The sequence below is a fragment of the Mesitornis unicolor genome, unplaced genomic scaffold, assembly GCF_000695765.1.
Source record: "Mesitornis unicolor isolate BGI_N332 unplaced genomic scaffold, ASM69576v1 scaffold49905, whole genome shotgun sequence".
In the NCBI taxonomy this organism is placed as follows: domain Eukaryota; kingdom Metazoa; phylum Chordata; class Aves; order Mesitornithiformes; family Mesitornithidae; genus Mesitornis; species Mesitornis unicolor.
The window spans coordinates 1-18161 of NW_010186009.1; the positions used below are offsets into that span (position 1 = coordinate 1).

At 53.6% G+C, this 18161-nt stretch overlaps 1 protein-coding gene across 1 annotated transcript; it reads right to left on the bottom strand.

The window, feature by feature from the left end:
- Nucleotides 1-1517: 1517 nt before the first annotated feature.
- On the bottom strand, nucleotides 1518-17660 carry SGSM1 (small G protein signaling modulator 1; the record flags this gene model as incomplete). The annotated part of the gene is made up of 15 exons (XM_010185001.1): nucleotides 1518-1700; nucleotides 2176-2304; nucleotides 2848-2993; nucleotides 3305-3369; nucleotides 3722-3860; nucleotides 6032-6161; nucleotides 6504-6667; nucleotides 7093-7160; nucleotides 8398-8522; nucleotides 9043-9174; nucleotides 9631-9776; nucleotides 10043-10110; nucleotides 10461-10613; nucleotides 11413-11575; nucleotides 17585-17660. Coding segments are annotated over 15 exons (1887 nt in total), but the record flags the coding sequence as incomplete, so codon positions are not given.
- Nucleotides 17661-18161: the final 501 nt, after the last annotated feature.

The window sequence follows — 18161 nt, forward strand, 5'->3', positions numbered from 1 at the left end:
TCCAACTCCTGGCATTCTGTGATTCTGTGACTTTGTGAAAAGAGGGACAGACGAGCGAAAAGGTGAAGAGCACGGTGGTCAAGCCACGCTATCAGAGGTGGGCACATCTGCAGGTAAAGGACAAGCAGAAAATGCATCCAATAAATTCTCATATTTGACCCATGAAAGACGTTCACATCATCAGCTCTGCCGTGCAGATTTGCCACCCCTGCCTCAGCCCTGCCATTTACTGCTGGAGAAGATGACAGGAACCAAAGTCCCAGGCCAATCCAGCTGTTCAAACCCTGTATGTTTGGGTTGGGAAGGAGCTGCTTTCTTCTGGCCTTCAGAGAGGTCACGCTGCCTCCCTGGAGTGCAAATTTCTACAAATCTCTGTCCTAATTTGGCAGCAATGAAGCTCACCCTGTCTTAGTTTACATAAACAATGAAGTCACAGGCTATAAAACCATCTCTCCAAGTATATTAAGGCTTTTTTCTTTTTCTTAAAGGACAAATATTGATGTTTCAAGCCAGATTCAGCTGAGGCAGCCTCTCCAAAAGTCAACAGCACCCTTTTCTGGCTGCCAGCTGAAGCACAGAAGGCAGCGTTGGGCTTTGCAGCGCCCAGCTCAGCAATTAGCAATCAGCCTTCACTAACGAGCGAGTCCTCCCCGTTATCCGAGCCGCCCCTGTGAGCCCGCTCATTGCTGCTCGTGCAGTGACAGCACACACAAACAATGGGGTTTTAAGAAAGTACGGCACTTTTCAGAACGGCAGCAGGACTTGTCCTGGTACTGTGGGTGTTTGCTGGGCAGGGCTCTGATGGAGAGAGGAAGGGCGACCGTTTTCCTCCGTTACCATGGGAGCATTTTATAACAGGAAATTTCAGGTTAGAATGGGAAAAGGGTGAAGCTTTGCATGGATTAACTCTGCCAGCTCCTCTCCCAGCGCGTGTTCCCACAACAGGACACAAAACCAGAACCACAGCGGTGATGCTGTGGGGATGGGAATGATTCATGGGGTTTTAGCAGTGCCGACCTTGCAGCCCACCCCTGCTCACCCCCTGCAAGAGCCGTGGTGTCATCAGGCTCTGGCTGCCCCCTGCCCTCTGCTATGCCCCACTGCTGCCCCTGCTTTCGGGTCCTCTGTGCCCAGCATCTTCACCTGAGGTCATGGATGCAGAGCTGCTCAGTGCTGCTGCGGATACTGCGGCTGCAAGACCCAAAGCCAATTTGTTAGACCTCAAATACACCCCTCAGGCTGCAGACAAAACCTCCCGGTCGGTGCAGCACCACAGAGCATGGAAACTGAGACAGTATTTGCAGGAAGTGCCCACTCCTTCTTCTAAACACTCCAGAAGAGAGATGAAATACAACAGGTAGGAAAATTCCAACCTTAACTTGCACGGATTACAGTGAGCAACGAGGCACAGAGGTGAGGGAAAGACCTGAGCAAGAGCTGTGCCCCATCCTTCCCTGCAGCAGAGGCCAGCAGGGACCATGGGGAGCACAACCCTCCCCGAGCCCCCCATCCCTCACCTCGTTGCTGATGGTCGAGTCCCTGTGCATCATCCTCTGGATGTGGGAATCCAGGCTGGCCCCGGAGGAGCACTTGGCCAGAGCTGCTGCGTGCGACTCCTTCTCCCGCTGCCGGACGATGGCCTCACAGCCCAGCCACTCCGCCATGGTGTGCTCGTAGCAGGTACGGATCTGGTCGTCAGCCTGCAGTGTTTGGGGACAGCAGGACTTTGAATGGATGCCTCTGGAACAGCCCAGACACCAGCGCCTCCTCCCTCTCCCAAACAGCCCTGCACAGACAAGTTTAGTGCATTAATGTGCATTAACTACAGCTGGATCGGACATAAAGTCACCCACCTCCAGCACAGTGACAGCCAGAGCCTGACCCACAAAACCTCACAAAAATTAGGATGGAAACATGACTGCCCTTCTCCTTCCAGAGATGTGCAAGGCACTGAACATCAGCTGCACAGGGGAGCGCTGAGCTTGGTCCTATCGATTCTTGTTTCTCTGAGTCTCTTTCTCCCACCTCCTATCCCCAGCAGCAGCACAACGGGGTCACAACGCCCAGTGGGTTCACGGGGTGGACTCTGGCACATGGATGTTTCCAGCTGTGAAATCTCCAGGGCACACCAGTGAACCCCCCAGGCTGCTGAGCTGGCAGCACACCCGTACCAACCTCTTTCCTTTCTGCCTCCGTCATCCCAAACTGGTAATGGCCCAAAAGGAAGGGCCAGACAGCCTTCCTGATCTCGTGCTGGATCCCGCCGTAGTAGATCAGCCGCAGCAGCTCCTGGTCCTCGTAACTCTGCAGGAAATGCTGAGTCAGCACAGAGATGCAGCCAGGGCAACCCCAGCCTGGCCGTGGCACCTTTCAGCACCGAGTGCTGCCCAGACGCTGACCACCTGCAAAACTCGCTGCCCATTCATTGCAGACGCTCTCTCCGGTCTCTGCTTGGGCTTAAGCACAGCCAGAGGCCCCTGCAGATGGATATTTTGGGGAATGCTGGCTCACCACTGCCAGAAAGGGAGCACTGGCAGCACGTCAGGACTGTGGTCACAGCTCTCTGGCTATCCTGCCCTAACAGCATGATGGGACCCCCTCAAGACCACAGCACTCAGGGTGATGGACATGGCTGTGGGCAAGCAGCACATTAAGGAGAGCAGCCTTCGTGCCCCAGCTTTCACATGTCGAGGATTAGGAGCCCTGGGCTTTGTGCAGCCTGGGGCAGGCTCCCTGACTCCTCTTCTCAATGTGCTTTACTTTACCATGCTAAAACCATGTAAGTGATGCTGCCCTGGACACCCCAAGCCCACCACAACTGGCACATCCCGACAGTACCAGCCCTACCGTGCTGTCCTGCAGGTATCTCTGCCATATGTCCACAGTCAGGCCCGAGCTGGCATTGCAGGGCACGTCAGGAGACACGATGTTGTGGTTAACCAGCGCCGAGAGGTGGGTTCGCACCGTGGAGAGGTGTCTGCAATAGGCCAGCCCTGCACCAGGCAGAAGCAAACATTCAGCCAGGGAACTCAGGGAGCCATGAAGATGAAATGCAGGAGAAAGCTCTGAAGAATCTGACCCCTGAAGGAGACCCTCTGAAGTATGGAGGTCCCATACCCAGCCTAAGCAGCAAAGCAAGGAGTCTACTGGGACAGCTCAGCACCTCATCGTCCTGCACCACCATGGGCACACATCTCTTAGAGACGTGGTTTAGCGATGGACAGGTTATGGCTGGGCTCAATGATCTTAAAGGTCTTTTCCACCCAAACGATTCTATGATCTCACGGATGTGGCAAGTACTCACAGCCATAGAAGGCCCGGGAGAGGATCTGGTACTTCATGTTGTCACACAGCAGCTTCAGCGGAGCTCTGCCAATAGAACATATCACATGTGAGGAGAGGAAATGTTCCCATGCGTGCCCTCAGTCCCTGCTTTCATCCGACTGTTCCAGCTTTGTCTTCAGAGATGCACCAAGGGGCCTCTGCTCAGCCTGGGAGCAGCAATTCTTGCTGCCAGGATAGAGCAGCTGAGATGTCCCAGACAAGGAGACTGGCATCACTTCAGCCTGGACACGTCCCACTGGTCCATGGACAAGTGAGCTGTGAGGAGACACCACCTGCAGCATAACTGCTCCAGCTCAGCCATCCAGCCGTGCTTTTGCCTGCAACCCTTGTTTTATTTCACCTGTGTTTCCCAAAGCAAGCAGCAGAGCTGTCCTACCTCTCGTGGCTGCAGCCATTGGACGGCCCACCGTCAGAGGAGCCGCTCTGAGAGCAGGAGGAGCACGAGGACTTGCGGGTGCTGGGTTGCCACATGGGAGGAAGGCCAGCGCCCGGCGCGTCCATCAGGTCCTGGGGCACTGCGAGAGGGCAGAGAGAGGAGCCTCAGCTGCTGCCTGGCGCTGTCCCAAAGTCAGGAGGGACACGGGAGGTCAGCAGAGAGGGGAGGTTTGATTTGTAAATGCAGCATCCCGCACTCCTCCCAAGGAGGCTCAGCAACCGGGTAGGACCCACACCAGTAATCACAGCGCCAGCGCTGAAGAGCTCGAGAGAAAGGGAAGGAAACAAAGAGCATTGATGAGAGGGAACCGTCTGCTAATTAACTGCAGCGCCTTCAGCGAGCTAATCACGCTGCTGAGTGCCAACCAAGGCAGAAAACACACACCCAACCAGAGAGGCTCAGACGAGAGGCTGCAATAGATGGTCACACCGGTGAGGAAAACCAAGACTGAAATCAACCGCTGCCCCCAGAAGAGTGGATCAGTGGAAGGGAAAAGCCCCCATCTCTCAAACACCAGGATCCCATCCAAGATTCAGGGAAAGACAGGAGCATCCACATCACAAGGCAGGAGATAACTTGAATGAAGAGGCTGAAAGGGACAGCAGGAGCAAGTAGCTTCTTCATGTTGTCACTTGCTCAATCCCTGCCTGGAACAGGCCATTACGATGAAGGTGAATTTTGGGATGTGACAAAGATTAATGAAGAATAATCCTATTTGCTCCTCCTTGGAATTTAAATGGAAATTAATCCCAGCTTCCAGCTGGGAAAGGGCTTCCTCACTCACCCTTGGCCTCTCCCTGCTCGTGATGCTGAATAACTCATACTAGCAAGAGAAGTGTTGAAATATTCCTACTTCAGCGGGTGCTGATGGCTCAGTGAGGGTCAGCAGTGACAGGGGACACCTCTGCAGGAACTGCCAAGTGACAACACGGACAAGCAGCAGCACTGCACACAAACGACAGCCACATTACACTGATGCCGAGGGGCCCCCAGAGCGGCAAGGGGAGGTCGGGACGTGATGGGGAGACGCAGAAACCGTTTAGGGATCACCACCGTCTTGCTTGCAGCTGGAGTCCTCGCGATCTTCCCCCTCACGGCAGCGATGGAGACCACGGACGCAAAGAATGGATGAAAATTACCATTAATGGTAACTAGAGACACGGAGAGAGGACAAGGGCACAAATGAAAGGTGGGGGGAAGGAAAAAACTGTAGAGAAAAAAGAGCCGATGCAGTCGCACCCCCCTCTGGGAAGGTTCACAGGAACCATGCAGATTTTGATGAGGAGACTGCAGCAATTCATTTCACAGAAATGTGTCCCCCAACATGGAATTTGAAGGGGTAGATCAAAAGGAAGCTACAGAAAGGAGCGTCTCTATCTGCTATTTTAGCCTCAATCAGATTTTCAGCTGACTCACTGGATGGTGTTAGTCAGCTAAAGGCAGGAGAACCAACCATCATCTTAACTGATGCTAGGGAGGAGCCACAGGAGATGCAATTGCCTCCTTCGAGCCTCTAAAACATAGGAACAAGTTTTTGATCAAATTTCATAGCTTTTCCAAAGCATTCCATGAGTCTTTCATTACACTCTCAGTTTTTCCCCTTATAAAGTCATCTACGATGCTCCCAGAGGTCAAATCTTGGTATCCCACAGAAGAGTGAGGACAAGTGTGCAGTCACTTCAGCCCAGCACACTGTTCAGAGCATTCCCAACCAGACATTAGGGAGGATTTCTGGCTTGGTGAACCCAGCAGCATCATGTCCCTTGCTCCGTGAGTGAAGACACACGGGTCACACCTGGCAGCACATAAGGAAGGGAGCTGTAACGTCTCCTTTGCGCTGAAGGAACAGAGCTGGATTTAATGCGGCGCTTTCCAAGCTGGCCTGGTGACAGCAAGAGAAGAATCAGCCCTGGAGGCCTGGGGTGGTGAACACTGACCCCCAAGGAACATGACCGAAGTGAACCTTACTACTGAAGTGATGTGCAAGGGGTTTTTTCCAACCATTAAGGCAGTCGTGGCCTGTTGTGCAGCTGTGGAAATGAAGGACCCAGTGAAAAGTGAAAGGTGTAAATGAAAAGGTAAAGCCCCAGCCCATATGTAATGTGGAATAAAAGGCAGTGCTGTCACAAGCAAAGCCCACCTCTCCAGAACCATGTCCTGGCCCAAACTGCAATGTGTGTCAGGGCTGTGTCCCTGGCTGCTCACACACCCCTGACAACCCACCCGAAGCACCCTCTGCCCCGCGCTCACCGAACTCAGACTGCATCCCCGGGTAGATGATCCTGAAAACGTAATCTGTGGCTTCCTCGTCTTCCTTGTCGGACGCAGACTCGGAGGAGCCCTGGGGACTTCGCTTCCTCAGCTTGGGAAACACCTTTCCCTAGGAGAACAAAACCTGCTCTTCACAAGCCGCCCCATGCCTGGTGGTCGCTGCCTCGCTCGCCAGACTCCTGCCTAACAAGAGCTTCAGCAGTCAGGATGATGTTTGCATGTTCCCTGGGCTGGAGCAGACTTTGGGATTAAGCCTTTAAACCAAACTGCCGTATTTCATACCCACCTTCCTTCTTGGCTTTGGAAGAGCATTGTTTAAAATGAAACAGCCACTAACACCGGGCAGAGGGTCCTCCCCATCAGCTCTGCTCTGAGACACCCCACCAGGAAACAGCAGCAAGAACCCACGGCACCATAGACTCAGGAACAAGCCCAGTTTTGGGGTGCCTACCTTTCCCCGCTGTGACCAGAGGGGTGGGTCCAGCTGCCCGTGGGGCAGGAGGCCGTTCTCCAGGCAGGACAGGAACTGCAGCAAGTGCCCTCCTCTGGGGAAGCGCAGCGGAGGCCTCTGGATCCCATCCTGGCTCACCAAGACAACCGTCCCACCGCTGTCTACTATTAACAGCAGCGACAGCAGAGAGAAGGCACACGCATGAATGAGGGAAACATTACTGGTAAAAAAAATGCAGAGGACAGGCAAGAAAGCTCAGGGCATTGTCTTTCTGGTGTGCAAAACAACAAATTTCTTCCTTGTTTGGATTCTTCCCCAAGTCCATTACAAGCCTGGGGCCCTGGAGAAGGGTGGCCTGAGAGATGGCACCCTTGAAAACCACAGAGCACTGCTCTGCAGGGAGCGCTCCCCAGCCAACACTGCAGCCAGGAGCTGCTTTAAAGGTCTTCCTAGAAGCACTTCTATAGCAGTGACGTGCCAGAGTTGCCCTGGAGCTGAATCAAGACATCCCCATATGGGCACTCCTGAATTTAATGAAGCACATGTCAGGGTAATAACAGCCCCCAGCAGCCCCCCACTCTGCCCTTACCTTGCTGGTGACAGTGCAAGTAGACGATCTCCTCCAGGCGAATGGTCATGGCATAGTCCCAGTACACGCTGGAACACAGAAAGAGAGCAAGTCCTGAGCTTCAGGGATGCAAGAGGCTCTGCTGCTGCTCACATCAGCTCCAGATCCTGTCTCCAGCTGTCCTAACGCCAGGGGAAGCCACAGAAAGGACCAGGTCCCAGCAGCAGCACAGCTGTCACAAAACCAGCCTGAGCCAGTGACAATATCGCCCCAGAACCAGTCACTGTCCCTGCCCTACAGCTCAACCTGGGCAAGGCCAGTGCCAATTGTCCCAGGCTGTTTCTCTAAACTTGTGCCATGGACAACGTGTCCATGGATCCTGGCAGCTGCAGGGAAGGTGTGGAGCCCTGCAGAGTTGAGCCCTCTCCTCTGGGCACCCCAGAAAGGATTCCCTCTCGTTGGGAGAGCCCCGGGAAGGTGGCAGGAGCAGCCCTGCAGCACCGAGGAAATCTGCAGCGCAGTCCAAGCCTGGGCTGCTGCTCTGCTGAACTCCTGTCCCACGGGACTCTTCACAGAAATAGTGCTTAAAATCAAGGCTTACAAAGGCATTTAAGGATGGCAAGGGGTGCGTAAGAGTCGTTCCTTGTAGATTCATACTCACTTTGTCAACTGACTCCTCTCTTCCTTGGTCACGTCTTGACACTGGGAAGTTTTAGAGCTCAGGCTGATGCCCAAGTTGAGAACTCAGAAAAGTAGTGTAGAGATGAAAATAGCATTTTAGGGGGAGGGTACCAGGCATAACGGAATGGCCCAGGGGCCAAGAAGAAAGGGGAGATGAAAAGAACACAGGTAAACAAACCCAGAAAACTACAATTGAGAATAAACAAAACTGAGGAACATTTTCCTGAAGATGACGTTTACCCCAGGTCAAAGCATCAGCATCCTAAATATTCCAGCTTTCCTGGAGCGTTTGCTGATGCAAAAGGATTTTGTTTGCCTTGTTTTGAAAAATTGGGACCTGACATCATTCTGTCTGTGTTAAAGGAGGACTGCAGCTCTCAAGAGAAATGACAGCAGCCCATAAGGCAATCCCAGGCAAAACGGCACAGTAATACGCCCTGCCTGGCAAAGTAAGCAGACCTGGAAGAACAAGCTCACAGCCCACCTCAGGCCACCTTCCCTGTCCCTTCCCCTCTCACAGGACTGTGCTCTGCAGTCAGTGGGAAAATTCACTGGTGGTTTTGAACACCAGATCCATGCTCTGAACCCAGGGAACATTTGCCTGTCCCCTCTGCCCCGTGTTAAGGCGCACTCGGAGCCAGTCACCTCTTCTCGTAGTCCAGGTCCCCCACGGAGCCGTTCATCAGCTGGTTGGGTGTCCACTTCAGGGCCATGATGTCGGCCGTCTGGTGGAGGGACAGATATCCTGGGATCGCCTCCATGTCATCCCGCTGGGGAAGAGAAAGGCAGGGAGACAGTGAGCAGCTTGGAGGACACCAGAAGCGTGAAGAACCACCTCAGGCCACCCAAGGATGAGCCATGTCCTGGACCATACCACAGCCCTGCCTGCTGCCCCTGAACCCATCCACTCACCAACGGCCAGAAACCCTGCAAAACCTCCCAGCAGAGATAACAGAACACCTCACCAGCCTGGAAAAGGGCTGAGAGAAGTGTCCAGCTCAGGCAAACTCTGCAGCTCCACCTACGCAGTTTGCACTTCATTTATGTGACTGCAATAAGCAGAAAGGGACAGTTCAAGGAGTTTTGTGGCCTCTGGTCAAGAGAAGGGAGAGGAGCCTGCTTCCAACTCAGGCAGTAGCATTTTCCATTCGACTGGGAGGATCCGTATCACTTAGACCTCAACAAATGCAGTCCAGTCACTGCCTTCTCGGATTCAAAATGAGCCTGTGCCCTTCTCCATCAAGAGCAACCTGGGGCAGAATTACGCAGTGACGAGCAGCAGGTACTCACTGGCTGCACCAGGACGTTGTTCTTGCCATACAGGAGCGTGGCTCGGGAATTCTGGTGCAGCGACTCCACGTAGTCCCTGGCAGACAGCGACGGTCGGTCATCCATGCTGCCACTCGAATGCCTCTTCTGAATCTGGAAGAGATTCACCTACAAACATGAGGTGAGCACAGGCACCTCTTGCTTTCTGAAAGCTTCTCCTGAACGATCATTCCCTCCTCACTTAGAGTCACTACCAGAAATCTTTCCCTTTGTGTCCCCTAAGAGGATTGCTGGCTCTGGCCAAGCTCAATTCCGTACTTAGAGAAACCCCAGGAACATGCTTTGTTTGCAATAAACAGAGCAGATTCCAGTTGCCTTTGCTTTTGGTTCACACGTGCTGTTCCCAAAGGGCAGAGACCCCATGATGCAGTGCTGCGTTGGGCCAGCAAACCTGCAGTCTCCGTAGCCCATGTTCCCAGCATCTCTAGCTTAAAGACTTCAAGCAACTGTGCTTTTCTACCTCCTCTCATCAGAGGGCTTCACAGCCCTCTTCTCCAGCAGCTGGAGCCCAGGAGGAGCACTGCAAGGAGCCGTCCCTCCCTGACTCACGCAGAGTGCCGGGCGTTTGGTGGGTGAGTCCTGGCGGCAGTGGGAGCTGTGGATGCGGTGCCTCTGCACCAGCTCGTCAGCCGAGGGGTCCGTCCAGAAGTGGTCAGCAGTCTTCATCTTCGTGTACTCCAGCGCACAGGGCCCCACTGCGCAGAGAGGAAAATCACAGACATAAGGAAGTTGTTCTGATGGCTGTGGTCACCTCTCAGGTCCCTGGACCCAGCATCTCAGAGCAGGGGCAGTGGGACACCATGTGGTCTTTATAAGCACTCCACGGGACTACCAGTACAGGGCTATTAAGCTTTCTGAAGTTCTTAGCAGAAAACGATTGCATTTCACATCCCAGGGCAAAGGAGTGGGAACAGAGGTTTGGAAAGCAAGCTGTCAAAGTAGGGTAAGAGGAAAGTGTTACCCAATAAAGATGCAAGGATTGGCCCGTCCACAGGATCCATCAGGAGAGCTTCTTTTTCATAGTACTTACTGGAAGAAATAAAAGAGAGCAGAATGCTGTAGCATTTCAGCCCCCTGGGAATGCAAAACAACAAAGACAGTGGTTTTAAATCAAGGACACCTCCACGGCACAGGACACCACAGCATGCCGTTTCCAGAAGATGAGGACAAGGACAATGTGCCCCATCTTTATTTTAGGAAGTGTATGGTGGCCACCAGCAAAAGGAAATCAACCAGAGAACCCGCGATGGGCACTCAACTGGGCTGTCCCATGCAGGGACTTCTCTGGCCCAGCCAGCAACACCTCCAGCACCACTGGAAGGGGCCGACACTGGTCATGAGTTGGGAGGGACAAATGCGTGGCCTGTGCCATCGCTCACCTGCTGTTTTCTACCAGGTAATGCACGATTTTATCCAAGACCTTTTCGAAGAGGGCTGTGCGGATCCAGAGGTGCTTGATGGCTTGAGGAGACAGGTTGGGCAGCTTCGGCATCTTGCGCACATTCTCCGGGATGCCCTGGACCTGATTTCGTCTTTAGACGTACAAGGCAAAAGACAACAACATCAGTGAGCACTGCAGGAGCCCGGGGCACTCACAGCACCTCATGGGGCACAAGGCTGGGGTTTCAGGGGTGCCGACTGCGGTGGCCCAGTGAATCACATGGGGACAGGGCTCTGGAAACCGGTCCCTTCATCTATTCCACCCTCTACTCCACAAGGCCCACATCTGCATTTGAAAACTGACTCCAGTTTCCCACTGCAAGGGCATCCTAGAACAAGCCTCTGCCTCAGCAGAGTCCTCCAACCCACACGCTTTTACCCCTGGTGCCCCAGGACAGCAGTTCGCAAGCAAAGCTGCTTATCCTAGAACAGCACAGAGATTCCTGCCCCCAGGTAGCAGTGCCATCCATCTCCCTGGTTCCTGTCCAAGGGTGAGTAAGCCACTCTGGAGCAGCAGTTGAATTACTGCAGGTTCAAGCCCTGCACACTGAGGCAGACCAAATGTGGTTCCAGTTGGCTTAGTGCACTGGTCCATAAACCGTGAGGGTTTAGCAGCAAACGTGCTTGGCTGTCCCTGAAGCACAAGACAGGGGACAGAGGAAGCAAGAACTTGGCCATCTCAGCTTAAACCACAACCGCAACTCAGCCTCCTGGAAAAGCAACCACTTCCCTCATGATATGAAAACCCCAAGACAGGACTCAGCTCCATGAAAGAGCAATTCCTCCCGCAGAGGCTCAAGCTGGACATTGTGATCCACAGCCATACCCAACCCACACACCCGCACCAAAACACGAGCAGCCTGTGGGATAACAGCAACGCCGGTGTCTTACGCGTTCTCAATGAGCTGCTCCAGGTCCTGCACCTTCTTGCAAAGCTCCTCAGCCAGAGGAAAGCTCTTGCCCACCTTCATGAACAGAGCTGCGATCTTGTTGCTGCGCAGGAATCCCGCCGCCCTCCTCTTCAAGCCGTACAAGACGCAGGCCTCCACCGCAGCTGCAACAGAGCAAAGTGGTTATTGAAGCAGCAGGAGAACTCAGCTCCCATCACAGCAACCCAGCTCCTGCTGCAGCCATGGCCTGACTCCGCAGCAGAAACATTTCCCAAGAGGAAACCAGTGCCACGTGCTATTCCTGCCTGAGCAGACAGGGGATTGGGGAAACCAGATGGCACTCGATGTGAAGCAACAGACAGCAGTACGGCTCTTCTGCCTGCAGTCATCAGTTCTGCTGGCTATACAGAGGAACGATTCTAGTTTTGCAAAACAGAAAAGTTGAGGTTGGTGATGTCTATGAGATGTTCAGCGCACCTGAACCAAACTGCTAGCTTGATGGAGGCAAACTCAAACTGTGGGTGTGCCAAGATGCAAGTACTTCAAAGCACAGTTAACTTGTACCTCATAAGTAGATCCAAGGTCTCCTTGAAATCACCCGAGGCACCAGTCAGGCAGAATAACTATCTTGGATTCACTGATCTGACCAACCAACAGCCTAAAGAGATCTTCCTAGACTGGCAATGAAATGGGGATGTGCAAGACCCCTGTGCCACCATCAGCGAGCAGCCTGTGCCGACGTGCCAAGCTCACAGCCTGGATTGGGATTTCTCAGAGCACTTTGTTCATTCTTAAAACAGAGCGGGAGAAAGGACTCGGACCACTGTGCTCGCAGCCCTTCGTTGTGAAAACACCAGGATCTGCTCTGCTACACAATACCCCAAATGCACAGAATCCCAGACCGTTAGGGATTGGAAGGGACCTCCAAAGCTCATCCAGTCCAATCCCCCTGCCGGAGCAGGAACACCCAGATGAGGTTACACAGGAAGGCGTCCAGGCGGGTTTTGAATGTCTGCAGAGAAGGAGACTCCACAACCTCTCTGGGCAGCCTGGGCCAGGGCTCTGTCACCCTCACTGAGAAGAAGTTTCTTCTCCAATTGAAGTGGAACCTCCTGTGTTCCAGTTTGTGTCCATTACCCCTTGTCCTATCATTGTTTGTCACCGAGAAGAGCCTGGCTCCATCCTCGTGACACTCACCCTTTAAATATTTATAACCATGAATGAGGTCTCCCCTCAGTCTCCTCTTCTGTAAACTAAAGAGCCCCAGCTCCCTCAGCCGCTCCTCAGAAGGGAGATGCTCCACTCCCTTGATCATCTTTGTAGCCCTACGCTGGACTCTCTCCAGCAGTTCCTGTCCTTCTTGAACTGAGGGCCCAGAACTGGACACAATATTCCAGATGCGGTCTCACCAGGGCAGAGCAGAGGGGGAGGAGAACCTCTCTGCCCTACAACCACCCCTCTCCTGATACACCTCAGGATGGCATTGGCCTTCTTGGCCACAAGGGCACAGTGCTGGCTCATGGTCATCCTGCTGGCCACCAGGACCCCCAGGTCCCTTTCCCCTACGCTGCTCATTCAAATGCAAATGAATCGATGCAAACGCTGGGAAATCTAAACGTGCAGAGAGAGGTCCCATCCTGCATCCAGATCTGCTCCGGCATGATCGCCGTGACCAGAGCAGTGATTTTCCCAGCAGAGGAGTGACGGGCTCGTGGCGTGGCAGTAATGGCACCGATCAAGAGCTGCCAAGAGCCTGCTCGCACAGAGTCACTCAGGTTAAGCCTGTGGGAGCAAACAGTTTATCTGCGGTTTAACAGCTTGAAGCTAAGCGTGGCCGTACACCGCACAGCGATGCATCTGGCAGAGCTCCCCTGATTAAATGGGTCTGAAAGCATTTCAGGTGAGCAGTTTGTCCATGGGGCCAGCCTGGGACAGAGAGCAGGATTTGCAGTGTCACTGGGGAGGGCACTGCCAACAGCAACCAGACTTGGGTGTCCCTGCAAGCTCAGCGCACAAGTCCCCCCTCCTCTCCAGTGTGCTCATCACTCCAGCCACCACCATTAATCAGTGGGATAGATGGAAGGACGGGATGTAAAGCTCCTCAGACAACGTATTTTAAGGCAGGGAACATCCTTCAGTAAAACATCCTCATCAGACATGCTGCAACCAACAAGCAAGTGCGCTACATCTTCTCCAGGTAGGATGGTTGCTTTGCTCTGCAGACAAACAGGCCGATGTTCTCCTCTCAGGTTTCCTGCAGATTACAGAGAAACCAAACAACTCACTGAAGTTTTCCCAGTCTCAGTGACGGATACAGCGGGAACAGGAGTTTTCACTTTGGGCCCCTGTGCTGGGATGTGCTTGGTCCAAGCAAGAAGGAGAAAGCTTGGGAGTGAGAGACAGCCACACTGAGGATTTCTAAAGCAGTAGAAGAAATTGGGCAGCTTTTACACAAAAAAATCAGTGTTCACACAAACATTCTCCTGAAAAACCTAAAGAGAACCTGGGGATAAGCCCCAGCCCATGCCAGCAGCTCAGCCTGGCTTTGGAGCCCCTCCAGGCTCGGTGCTCCCTGCCCGGAGCCGGCGATGACTCCACAGAAAGATGCGCACACGTACAGGCTGTGCCAGCGAATCTGCTCGCCAGAGTCCCCTGGGAGGGCTCGGGATGGATGTCTGGTGTCAAACACAGCAAACAGCCTGATCAAAGCTCTGGAAAACCACACAGACCCACAGCTCTGCAGGATATCGATCCAGCGCTGACAAGAAGCTTTCTGGCACCCATCTTTCCCCAGGAACCTGGTGCTGCTGAGCCTTCCCTGCAGATGCTGGTTCACCTCTCGCTTGGAAAGGCATTTCTTCCTACACCTGAGCAACTCTGTGGAGAGGTTTGAGAAGAGATTTCACGCAGACCCATCAATGTCAGCTCCCAGGGCTGAGATGCGCTCATTTTCTCCGCCCTGCTTCGTGCCATGGTCGAGTTCACCGCCTGGCGGGCAGGGTGAGGGTGCAGCATCCTGGGTGCACGTCCTGTACCAACAGCAGCAAAGCAACACGTTTGGGCCAGCCAGGTCCTGCTCGCCCAAACGCAGCCCTTCAGAGCCACTGGATCAATAACTGGTTTTTAAATGAAGCCCTAAAAGCCTCTCTGTGCCTCACACCTGCCCTCCTGAGCCAGAGAGAAAAGGCACAGGGGCGGGCAGATGCACCCACCTCTGCTGCCCACCAAAATGCCTTGGTAAACCAGGCACCCTCTGCCTCTGCTGCACCCTGAGGCGGAGTCCTGAACCTCTCCAAAACACTACTCCTGCCAGCAAAACTACACACAAATGTGAAGTTTTCATAAGAAAAACTCCCCCAGTGCTCTCCCAATGGCTCAGAGGCTTCAGCACATGAAGTAAGAGCACCTTGTCTGCAATAAATGCAGGGGTAACGGCAGTTTCTTTTTTAACCGTGTGATTTTATGAGCGCAGTTCATAACTTACTGTCCCTGCTGCAAACAGACACCGTGAAGAGACTCTCCCCGTCGCTTAAGGATATCATTTACAGCACAGACGCGCAGTGCAGGGGCTCTGTGCAGCTGCACCGAGGTAAGGAGGGAGCTTTGATACACGGCAAAAAGACTATTTTTGAGATCCTGAAAGTCTCTGACCCGGCACAGCTCAAACCACACAGGGGCTGAGCACGAAGGCTCGGTCTCAGCACTGATGTGGACCATAAACCCCTTGCTCACGCAGCCCCCAGCCCTGCCGTCAGCTCTCCATCAGCCTCCCAGGGCAGCGTGAACGTGACAGATGCCAACTCGCATTTGTCCACTTCAAGCCCATCCCTCACAGGCAAAACAGGGCAGCGGCCCTTTCCTGCCAGACCACTGGTTTCACCAGAAGGGGTTTGCGGTACAGTGGCTACGCAGACGATGAGGAGGGCTCTCTCCCCGCAGAAAAGGGCAGCCATGCACAGCCAGAGCCAGGCTTGCAGCACACTCTGCTTGTCGGGGAAAGGGGTTATTTATAAGCTCACCCAGCTCACGGAGAGCCACAGCACCGAGGAAAGTGCACGTACCATTCAAATGAGACAGCAACAGCAGCCAGAGCTGGAGGTGTGGATGCCAGAAGCCCATGAGAGCGCACAGCAGCATCATTAAGAAGGCAGAAGGGAGCACCGAGCCCTTCGTGCCTGAGCTCCGTGGCGCAGGAGGCTATAAATAAGCCCAGGCTGCGAAGCCTCGTGCTGCAGAGAAGAGCAGAGAATGAGTCACACCTCCAAGTCTGCTCTGCTCTTTCGATGCCGTTCAGTCTGCAGCGTACAAAGGCACATAGGCCTGGAACAAACACCTGCGTCGTGTCTTTTATCCGAGGGCCCAGGAGAAAAGGAAAAAGGCAACCTCTTTGTTTTCCAGAGTAGAAAAGGAGACCTCATCGTTCCCTTCTCTTCCCCTTTTGTGCCTGTGACCGTGGATGTTCCAGTCCTATTCAGTAGCGCCAGTGTTGCACGAGCCTTCTCCGAGCAACTTTCTTCAAGAGCTGCTTGTCATCACTTCTGTCATCTTCTTCTTCCCAGCCTCCGAATTAGCGAGCTGCCCTCCAGCCATGTGTAAATCGAGGTGTGCCACTCGTCCTCCGCATGCTGCTGGCAGCGTTTGCTCAGCAGCAGCAGCAGCAGCAGCAGCAGCAGCCCCAGGTGCTGGCAGCGCAGCTGGCGCTAACGCTGCAAACATCTCCACTGGGAGCGATGGGCACGGAGAGCAGAGCGGGCTCAAAGGGGCATGGGTTGTCCCCGCTTACCTGGGAGCCAGGGCTCGTGGTGCAGGAGCAGAGCAGCGTGAGGTCCCCTGGCAGCAGGGCTGAGCCACGGGATGACAGGGGAACTTCTTGCTTTGCCCTTGGAACAAATTAAAGGGCAAGGACCCTGCGAGGGATGGTTTGCCAGCAGCTCTGTGCCCTGCAGACAGCAATAAGGGTTGCTTCTGCCATCCAAGTGCTTCGCAGAGGCAATCACTGGCCTGGGAAGGACCCTGCTCTCAGGGGTTCACTGCAGCAAGAGACTCAGGAGTGCCAAGGATCTGCTACAGGAGCACACAGACACGGTGCAGAGGCCAGGCTCTGCCCAGGGATGCGAGATCAGAGCCAGGAGAAAGGGCAGCACCCACCTCGCAGATGGGACCTCTACCCACGCCAGGGGCACAGGGACGCACACCGCGCTCCCCAAAAGCCCATGTCATGCAGGGACAGATATGCTCCAGGACAAGAGCCTGGGACATCTGCTCCAGGACATCCTGCCCTGGGAGGCAGTGGGAGCTCCGACCACTTCCACCAGGAATAAAGGGCAGGAATTTAATCTTGTAAAATTCAGGGAGGGCAACTCTACTGATTTTGGTGGCTGGAGCTTCATCCCAAATGTGAAAGAGGTGAGACACACACACAAAGCGGGGTGAGCCACTCAGCCCTCAGCAAGCCACCTTCAGCAAAGGTGCCCACCGTGTGGCCAGTGCTGTTGGTGATCATCTGGCTCCAGCTCCATCCCTCCTGCATCCCCAAGAGGCTGCAGAATTTTCTTATCCATGCCCAGGGCTACAACCACTGTGCTCATCCCACAGCCTGAAGCACTTGCCCTGCTACCAACAGACTCATTGGCTTCTGCCTGGGTCTGAAATTTGTCCTTTGAGACCTGGCCTCAAACTTGTGACTTGTGCCCCAGGAACAAGGCTGCTCCCTCCTGCTCCACGCTACCTTTGAGACACAAATACTCCTCCTCTCCTTGGGCCCAGCATGGTCCTTTGCCCCGTGTCCCCCTGGCATGTATTGCAGACTGAAGACTCCTTACCATACACTCCTGTTCCATAATAGCAAAGAAATATTTGGACTTATCAGGCTTTCTGTTGAATCAATTCTCAAGGGAATTACTTAAAATAAAATATTATTTCTTAAATGACTGTATACACTGCCAACATCCTTCCGTCTTTTGACACATCGCAATATATTTTAAGCACAGAGCAGAGGCCTCAGGGACTCAGGTTGCTGCCAGAACAACTCATCCTCTGGCACAAACCACCTCCCAGCGCCAGCACAACGCCCCAGAGCTGAAGTGTACCCCCCAAAAATGCGGGTACCACAGCCCCAACGCCAGGCAGGGAAAGCCCAACACGAAGAGGGTGCTCCACCACCAGAGACTCACCGCAGAAGGAGATGATGTGGCTGCTGTCCTCATGCACAAACTTCCTCGTCACCGCCTCCTCCATGATCTGCTTCACCTGTTGGGCAGAGGCTGAGTTAGAGAAAATGCAGAATTTGAGCCATTGACCAGTGAGGAGATGTGTGGTGGAACGCGCAGGAGGTGCCCTGCTCGCTTTGTGTCTGGAAGGAAACTTCCTCTGCTCCCTGACTTCTCCAGCGGCACAAGAGGTCTCAAGGAGCATCACCAGCTACTGCAAAAAGTCAGGTATAAAATAAAGGGTCGCTTTGTTGCTGAGAAATTTCTAAGGAGGAAAACTACGAGCAGAGCATTTACTGTAGGAATCATGCATCATTTAGATAAAAGATGTCTTAATAAGGGTAACCAAATCTCATATTTAATGCATTGGCAGTGTTGTTGTGTTCTTTCATTTTACGGGGATTTGACAAATTTCATGTGGCACAGCTGCCCCAAATGACTGTAATTATGCATCAGTGCCAAAGTCAGTGATCACCTGGCACCAAATGTGACCGGGGAATGCTTTCTGCATAGCAATGCCATCAGCCCTGACCCAGCCCCT